The sequence below is a fragment of the Arachis ipaensis genome, chromosome B03 (assembly GCF_000816755.2).
Source record: "Arachis ipaensis cultivar K30076 chromosome B03, Araip1.1, whole genome shotgun sequence".
Classification (NCBI taxonomy): Eukaryota; Viridiplantae; Streptophyta; class Magnoliopsida; order Fabales; family Fabaceae; genus Arachis; species Arachis ipaensis.
This window is the reverse complement of record NC_029787.2, coordinates 7929094-7938205: the sequence shown is the minus strand read 5'-3', so window position 1 is coordinate 7938205 and position 9112 is coordinate 7929094. Positions and strand designations below refer to the sequence as shown.

General features: G+C 33.2%; 2 protein-coding genes and 1 pseudogene across 2 annotated transcripts in view; 1 reads left to right on the top strand and 2 right to left on the bottom strand.

The window, feature by feature from the left end:
• LOC107632272 lies at positions 1615 to 4306 on the top strand (annotated as a pseudogene).
• Positions 4398 to 6955, bottom strand: LOC107628830 (NADP-dependent D-sorbitol-6-phosphate dehydrogenase). Its single transcript, XM_016331433.2, has 6 exons — positions 6735 to 6955; positions 6359 to 6453; positions 6130 to 6247; positions 5441 to 5573; positions 5105 to 5324; positions 4398 to 4871 (listed from the first exon to the last, which is right to left on the bottom strand). The coding sequence occupies exons 1-6, from the start codon at positions 6865 to 6867 to the stop codon at positions 4641 to 4643; spliced, it is 930 nt and encodes a 309-aa protein (XP_016186919.1). The 5' UTR covers positions 6868 to 6955; the 3' UTR covers positions 4398 to 4640.
• The window catches only part of LOC107628831 (NADP-dependent D-sorbitol-6-phosphate dehydrogenase-like), a 5065-nt gene continuing 3467 nt past the window's right edge, over positions 7515 to 9112 (bottom strand). The window contains exons 4-6 of the mRNA XM_016331434.2: positions 8535 to 8667; positions 8212 to 8431; positions 7515 to 7963 (exon numbers count right to left, since the gene is read on the bottom strand). Coding sequence (XP_016186920.1) covers positions 7733 to 7963; positions 8212 to 8431; positions 8535 to 8667 — 584 coding nt within the window. The 3' untranslated portion in view covers positions 7515 to 7732. The remainder of the gene's footprint in view (positions 7964 to 8211; positions 8432 to 8534; positions 8668 to 9112) is intronic.

The window sequence follows — 9112 nt, the reverse complement described above, 5'->3', positions numbered from 1 at the left end:
ATTAAAAGTCACATACTATGTCTTTGTATTTAATATTTTATGCACTCATTTAACTCTAGTTTAATTAAAATGTTTTACAAAATTCAATTTTATATTTTTATATGATTTTACAAAAATCTATCTCTTGTATTTACGGAATTAAAAAGATACATCATTATTATTATATATTATATTACATTTCCTTTCGAATCTTGTTCCAAAATAAACATGCATCATCCTAATTTAACTGTCATTCACATAGTATTAATATAAAGTGTTATATTATGACATTTCAAATCGTATGACATCTCCATTAAAATGACGTGTCTAAGATTTTATTATAATTAAATAGGTATTTTAAATTAATTAAGGGTAATATTAGAGAAATAAAAAAAAATAGTAAAAAGTTACCTAATTTAATATTTATTATTTTAGTCTCTAATTAATAAAAAACTAATTAAACAAAATAAATATAATTAACTAATTTAAGACACTAATTTGATCATATTAAAATATTAATCATATCATCTTTTTGTTTGCAAAGGTCATGCTGACATTTTAACATTTTATATTAGCATTAGAGATGAGTTGAGATTCATAATTTATGAATGTAAGAATCAATTTAATCCATTTTAAAAGTCAACAAATTTTTATGAACATTTACAATTTTAGAAACTAAACTTTGCATTATTTCTTTAATTATATATATCACATAACTTTTTTTATTTTATAATCTCACCATCTTTCTGACAGAAAAAAGGGATAAAAGCGGTTAAACTTATTCAAATAATAGTTGTTAAAAAGACTCTAGTTGTTATTATTGTTATAAGATACTTCAACTAAAAATAAACAAAAAGAAAAATTTTGCGAATTTGGGATATGAAAATCTATGCCTATAGAGAAAAAAGGGATTACTGTAGAGAAGAGAATGATGATTAAATTTGGGGATTAAAATTTTTAATTTTGATTTAGGAACCAAATTGCACCATAAAAAGTTTACTAATCCACGTCAACTAGCCATTACCTTGCCAACGTGTCACGGAGGAGTCTAGATCAGCCTTCCGGTGGTGCCAGGTGGACGGAATGTGCCGGAAGAACGAATCTGAGTCCCGGAGTGCAACTTTAGAGACGAATATGAGTAACTTTTAAATTCAGGGACTACTATGAGATTCGAGTGCAATTTCAGAAACCACTTTAAGGCTTATCTCATAGCAGAGGGGTTATCTTACCCTGTCAAGTTGTTGTCTAGTTTGTTTTTCTTGAGTCCTCAATCCCGTTTTTTATACCAAAAAAAAATTATAACTATATTTTGAATGAATTTAATTTTAATGTATTGTTAATGTAAAATTATTTTATACGTGCATTTAATTACATAATGTTACATTAACAAAAATAACTATTTTTTATATTAACTGTGTAAATAATTATCAAAGAAAATGTTTTTAAACCAATTTTTAAAAGAAAAATGAGTTTTAAAATAAATCAATTTAAAAAAAATAACAAATTTTTGTATAAAAAACCAATTTGTAACCGAAATTTACATACAAAAATCGATTTTTATTTTTAAAACTGATTTAATAATTTTATAATCAATTACAATTAATAACCAATTTTATCATTTTAAATCGATTAAACTTTTTGGCACGCACCTAAGTTGGGAGCGCAGCAGAATTAGGGAACCTAGAATCAAATTGGAGCATGCTACGAGCATTAGAAATTGTGCGTATTATCCACAATGAAAGCAAGAATGATTAGCATGAGCACATATAAGCCGAGTTGAAGACTTTCTGCGATGCTTCATTGAGCATATAGCCAGATCGGTTGTGATCTGAGGCTGAGGTCTTCGCTGCGTGGTGACAAGCTGTAAGGGAAGACCTTCCAAGACGGGAACGATGAGATGCCGAGCACTGCGTCCATTGATTCAACGGTAAATGCAACTTTAAAATCCGGGTCAGGTTGGGGCTTGGAGTTTCTGTTTTTGGGTCTGGACTAAGTTATTTGTCCGAGTCCCTGACCAAAAAAAAAAGTTGCTAGTTCGGTAGTTCCCACCGCTTACTCCTCGTATCTTCTTTAACCTGTACTTTACGCTTTCACTTTATGTAATCCTCCAAATATTTCAAACCGTCACCTACTTAGTACTCACAAAAATAACTATGTTTCTTTGTTGAAGGTTCCATAATCATCATCATCTTATAGTGATGGAGTTGGAAATGCATACGGTCCTTACCCAATTGCTGAGACTAGCATGGATCGCTGGTACACTTCCCATTCTCATCGCTTCAATCCCAATTCCCAAACTTAATTTCTTCCATACCATATTGTTGGGTTTTGTTAGAAGGAGAAAAATCATGCACTCATCTTCCCAGGTAAATATATCACTTTCCTTCCCCTATATACCCTTTTCATTTTTATAACTTTTATTATTGCCATTGTATAATCTTTTTGCCTTTTACTGAAATGGATTTGAATATATGATCCATCGAATAATGGGGTGCTTGAAAGTTTGAAACTTTGTAATATATTTGATTTGACTTTGCAGAAATTCACGCTCCCTCCGAGATTCTTCTTGCACTTCTATATTGTTGCATCAATATGGACAACGTTCTTGCTTGTTACAACTTGGTGTTATGCATACACAATGGTGCCACCGGTTAGGGAATCATCTGCATACTCTACCATTACAAGCTACTTGATCGGAGGCTCAGCTCTGAGAACTGGTTCAACTACAATGCTTCAGAGGCATGCTGTTTGGCAAGCTGTTTTTCTTCTTTTGTTAATGGAAGCTCAAGTGTTGAGACGCCTATTTGAAATCATATATGTATTTAAATATAGCCCCTCTGTCCGCATGCACATTCTTGGTTATCTCACTGGAATGTTGTAAGTTTATTTCATAATATTTCTAATTTACCTCCCTTGAACTCCCTTTCTCTTTTTTATTAGAATAATTTTGACTATTATATATTCCTAATGTGGTGATGTGTGTGTGAAAGGCCTATTTGCTTGTTATTAATCTGAAATCATAGTGCATTACTCTGATAATCTTTGTTCTTATTGAATTACTTTGATCTGATTTCTTTTCTACAGGCTACGAAATACATTTATTTATGACAGATATTGTCAATTTAATACATAAGATTCAATTGTTGTTCTGCTGCTATGCGTTTGCTATATCATAGTGTATAAATTGTCTTAAACTTTTTGGGGATGGGTCTAGCAATGTTCTAATTGACAAAAAGCTTTGTAGTTTACTAGTTTATGAATGAGACAACATGGAATTCAGATTTATGCTCCATGGAGACAATTTTTGAAAGATTTGGACTGGAAACCTTGTGCACTGAACTAAAAGAAAAACCAAAACAGAAGAGAAAGTCTAAGAGAAGTATGGGAAAAGCAAGCAGAACCCTGCAGTTGTGAATGGCTAATTCCATATATATGTAACTACTCATAGGTAGATTTAAAGTGCTGCACGTTGATTTGAAATCTTAATCTAGTTTCAGGGATGAAGAGCATTATAATCTGTTTCTTAGATGAATAATGAATTCTGTATTTACTTTTACTATGCTTGTTATTTATCACTCACTGGTTGGACACAAGCAAACACTAATATGGGAATGATTGGTTTGTTTGTTTTACGAAGCTAGCTTCTACCTAGCAGCACCATTGTCGCTGTGTGCTGATTGCGCCTTAGATGTGTTTTACTTCCTAGTAAATCTAGTCACCAAGTTCATCGTCGTAGGCAAGGATCACATGCCACCAATGGAGGTAGAACTTTGGCAAGTTGTAAATCCTCTCGTCAGGCTTGGATGGAGGCATTGGATCGGCGCGCTCTCTGAAATGGTAACACTCCTCCCTCCCACCCTCCTTTCTCTCCCATATCTGTTTTTCTTATGCTATTATGTGACCCATGTTGTTGAATATGGCTAATGTTTGACAATAATAAAGATTATATACGGCAGTTTTGTGGTTGCCACTGGAGGATCCGATCTAACCATATGGCTACTACTTGTTTTTGTGGTAATATATAAATTGTAGATTAGCAAGATTTTCTAATTGTTGAAGGGGGAAAAATGTTTAGTTGATTGTTTTTCTTTGCCATGTTTCTTTCACTTGGTTCAGCTGGCAAATCTATCATTTGCAGCAGTGAAAACACATAGGTGGTATCATCAGAAATTTGAAGATTATCCAAGTAGTCGGTTTGCTGTTATACCATATATTCTCTGAGATAATGAGACAAATAGACAATGCTTTTCATGTTAGGTTAATTCTCATAGATGTGCCTGTTCGTATGAACTTATTTAGTTTATAGAAAAAGGCTTGTATTTAATATACTGGGATTTCTGCACGCGAAATTCATTTATAAATTTTTTTCAAAGATAACATTTCCAGAAAGGTGTAAAGTAAACAAATGGATAAACAAGTTGAGCAACTAAAATTTTCTGGATTCTTATTTAGGGCACCTATTGCCTCGGATGATTTTTTAGTCATCACCAAGCATAGTTCAGATAAGCAAATCTAATGGCGCTTAAAAAGATTGGCTTTCACAAAGTTTAATGATAATTCAAATCTAAAAAGATTCAAGAACCGTGATGTATTTGCATATTTTAAAGATCATACATGCCAACAGAAAAGAAAAAAAGATCCTAAAAAAGGGAACCGTAGACTCAAGCAAAAAGATCGATTCCCCAAAACCTGGCTGGTTGGTTAGTTCTATATTTCTTGTCCATACTTCCGATGAGCTCCATGTCCTCTTTAGATAGCTCAAAATCAAACACCTGGAAATTCTCTTTCAATCTTTCCAATTTCGATGATTTAGGAATGACAACAGTGTTCCTTTGAATGCCCCAACGAAGAGCAATTTGTGCAGTAGTCTTTTTGTATTTTTCAGCCAGACCCTGAAAGTCACACAAGTTAATTCGTTAATTCAGTATCCAAAAATCCTTTCAACTATAATAACAAAACAACTAATTCTTGTCTCATAAGGTGAGTTTTGCTAAATAGATTAAACAATGCTTTCATGTCCTATTGTAAATAAATCGGTCAAGTTTGCTTCTTAGAGATCCAACGAGTGGTTTTGAATAAATGATGCCAGGCTTTTGGTGTTTGGAAACTAGAATTGATAACTTACCTTTAGAACTTGGTCATCTAAACATGAAACTGTACCAAACCATTCTGTATTAGCGGCAGCACCTCCAAGAGGAGTATGGGCTGTGACACAAACCCCGTGCTTCTGGCAAAACTTGACGAGTGACTCACGCTGGAAGTATGGGTGGGTTTCAATCTGATTCACAGCAGGCTTTATCTTGGAATATGCTAAACAATCTCTAGTTAAGAAGATATCATAGTTGCTGCAAGAAAAACTCTTCATCATGTTCTATTTTGCATGAATAGAATGATCAATTTCTCAAGTAAATTGCTAGTAGAAATATCAAAAAATTAACCAGGCAACCAACAACAGTGAAACCTGATTCCAATGCTACGAACCAAGCCCATCGAAACAAGATCTTCCATAGCACGCCAGGTAGTTTCCAGGGATATAGTGGTATCTATGTCCAACACCCCATCCTCACCCAAAGCACTATCAGTTGTACCAACACCTGCATGCATGTTAAATAGCACACACATGAGTGAGATGGCACAAATATGCTTGCATTTGCTTCTTACAATCCCAAACAACATAATCTGAATGAATATATTATTAGAGTTGTAAATAGCTATTAAGTTAATTAATCACGTGTAGAGTGATGTTCAGTTAGTTAGGAAATTAGTTTTCATTTTTCTGTTTCTACTGACTCAGCACCATTCGGTTACTGAGGGTGTTGCTTCATGAGTTCATGTACATGTGTATATACTGCACTCTGCAGCTGAATAACACTGATTCCATTCTTCATTTCACACTTCTAATATACATTTATAGAGACATACCAGATAAACCACTTCCTTATCAGATAAGTTTGCCCGTCGCCATTAAAATAAATAAAGTAAAAAAAAAGAGACATACAACCCTCCCATACAAGCAATGGATTTTATTACCTTTTCCTGAATGGTGTGGGAAAAATTTGTAATTTCAAATTAACAGGGATGAGTTTAGGGAGTCCACTCTAACTATTTATAGGCCAAAAGAAGGGGGATAAATACAAAAAACTGGTATACCAGTGTGCCTTGTAGCAACAGGGAAGTGAACCAGATATAAATCCAGATAATCCAATTGAAGCTTCTTGAGACTGTCCTTGCAGGCCTCGATAACATGTCCATGATCAGAATTCCAAAGCTGAAGTCAAATTGAATTCCCAAGGGAAATACAGTCACTATGCAATTCTCAGAAACCACCATTACTAGTGAAAAAAAAGGCATATTGATTTGTTGAGAAGGTGAAAGTGACCTTGGTGGTAATGAAAAGGTCCTCCCTCTTAACAAGACCACTAGTGAAGGCCTCTTTAAGCGCCACTCCAACTTCTGCTTCGTTCTTGTAATCAGCTGCAAATCCATTGCATTCAAATCTAGTCAACAATCATATACCTACTTATCCTCATCACATCAAAAGGTTAAAAAAAAAATAGCAAACTCATCAACAAAAATTACCCAAACACTCCAAATTAGCAAAGATAGTAAGTTTTGACTCTTCAATCAACCCAAAGCTAAACTTCCTGATTCGTAACTTAAAATATCCATAAGAGAATAAAAACCCTAAAATATTGATGATGACAATATTCAATAAATTGGGAAAAGAATAGTAATTGAAAAAAAAAAAAAAATACCAGCACAATCAAAGTGGCGATAACCAATTTTGATAGAATTAAGGATGAGATCCTTGACTTGTTGAGATTCCATGCGCCACACACCAAGTCCAATGATAGGCATCTTGAAGCCGCTGTTGAGTGTTATCGCCATTTTCTTCTTTGCTTCAAGCTTCACAACACCTCTATGCTCAGTTCAGCTTCCCTGAGTGACAGAATGCCCCCAACCTCGCTATCTTTTCCTTTTATTTGATTTTGGGCCACCACGTTCTTAACATGCCAAGCCCATTAAGCAAGCAAACAGGCCCATTACAGGACCATTAAAGGCCCAATGTTGTGAATAATTGACGTGTAATAATGAACTAATTATAACGTTGTTACACTTTATATGCTCTTAAATTATTATTATTATTATTATTATTATTATTATTATTATTATTATTATTAATAATAATAATTTATTTTTATTTATTTTTAATTATGATCAAAGTGTGTTCAAATTAAAGATCCTCAAACCATACTTAAAGGTTGGGTATTGGAGGGTTATGCTTGATAATGCTAAAATAAATGTACAAGTGTTTGGTGAGGCAAAATAAATTTTGGCCAATACGAATCACTCCATTAACAACAATAGTCGTATTCATCACCAACCCTAACTTGTTTTGTTTATAGGAAAAGGCTAGTATTTAATATTACTAGGATTTCTAATCACAAAATTCATTTATAAAAATTTTTCAGAGATAACATTCTCATAAAGAACGAGAAAAGGAAAGGGTGAAAATAAACTTATGAATATACAAGTTAATCAACTAAAATATTCCGGATTCTTATTTAGGGCATCTATTGTCTCATATTATTTTTCAATCATCACCAAGCATAGTTCAGATAGGCAAATCTAATGAGGCTTAAAAAGATTGGTTCTCACTAGAGCTGAATGATAATTCAAATCTCAAGGTTCAAGAACCATGATGTATTTGCATATTTTAAAAGATCATACATAATACAGGAGAAACCGCAGCTCAACCATAAATATCGATGCCCCAAAACTTGGCTGGTTGGTTAGTTCTATATTTCTTGTCCATATTTCCTATGAGCTCCATGTCCTCTTTAGATAGCTCAAAATCGAACACCTGAAAATTCTCTTTCAATCTTTCCCATTTTGATGATTTAGGAATGACGACAGTTTTTCTTTGGATCCCCCATCGAAGAGCAATTTGTGCAGCAGTCTTTTTGTATTTTCCAGCCAGGCCCTGAAAGTTCCAAAGTTAATTCATTAATTCCGTATCCAAAATGCTTTCAACTATAACAACAACTAAGTTTGGTTTCATTAGGCAAGTTTTACTATATAGACTAACAAAATGTTATGTGTACATTAAAATTAATTATTAAAATTAACCATTTTATATTAATACCTTTGATGATTGATTTTTATTTAGATTAAACAACGATTTAATGCGTAGCTTTTAGTGTTTGGAAACTAGAAAATTGATTAACTTACCTTTAGAAGTTGGTCATCTAAACATGAAACTGTACCAAACAATTCAGTATTGGCCGCAGCACCTCCAAGAGGAGTATGAGCTGTGACACAAACCCCATGCTTCTGGCAAAACTTGACGAGCGAATCTCGCTGGAAGTATGGGTGGGTTTCAATTTGATTCACAGCAGGCTTTATCTTGGAATATGCTAAACAATCTCTTACCATAATCACACCATAGTTGCTATAAGAAAAACTCTCTATCACATTCTATTTTGCTAGAATTTGTCCAAGAATTAATCAGCAAACAAAGCAACCAACAACAGTGAAGATTGTAATAATTGTACCTGATTCCAATGCTACGAACCAAGCCCATTGAAACAAGATCTTCCATGGCACGCCATGTAGTTTCTAGGGATATAGTGGTATCTATGTCCAACACCCCATCCTCACCCAAAACACTTGCAGTTTTACCAATAGCTGCATGCATGTTCAATATCACGTTAGTAACGCTGGAAACTCACGTGTAATTGTCTTTATGTAAAATTGTTAATTGAAATTATTAAATAACAACGTAGTCAAATATATTAAATCATTTAACGATTCTTAATTAACAATTTCAACAATTGCATTGGCTTTTTACAATCTCAAAACAACATTATTATCTGCATGGATACATTTATAGAAAAAAAATGGACACACACTCAGCCCATACATGCATGGATTTTATTACGTTTTCATAATGGTGTGGGGCAAATTAGTAATTTCAAATTAATGGGCAGATGACTTTGTCCTCTGTGTTGTTTATCAAGGCAAAATTGAGAGTCAATTCTAACTACAAAAACATTTAACAATAAAAATTCATCAAAAATAATTAAAATTGGTCTTATTTAATATTTATTAATTATTATTAAAATTAATAAAT

What these genes read in the sequence shown, in the direction of transcription:
- LOC107628830 (XM_016331433.2), bottom strand. Translation starts at nt 6,867, where the DNA reads ATGGCGATAACACTCAACAGCGGCTTCAAGATGCCTATCATTGGACTT. An exon ending in GTTCGTAGCATTGGAATCAG is followed by an intron (nt 5,325 to 5,440) that starts GTTTCACTGTTG and finishes TTTTTCTTGCAG; the next exon opens with CAACTATGATATCTTCTTAA. An exon ending in TAGATGACCAAGTTCTAAAG is followed by an intron (nt 4,872 to 5,104) that starts GTAAGTTATCAA and finishes TGTGACTTTCAG; the next exon opens with GGTCTGGCTGAAAAATACAA.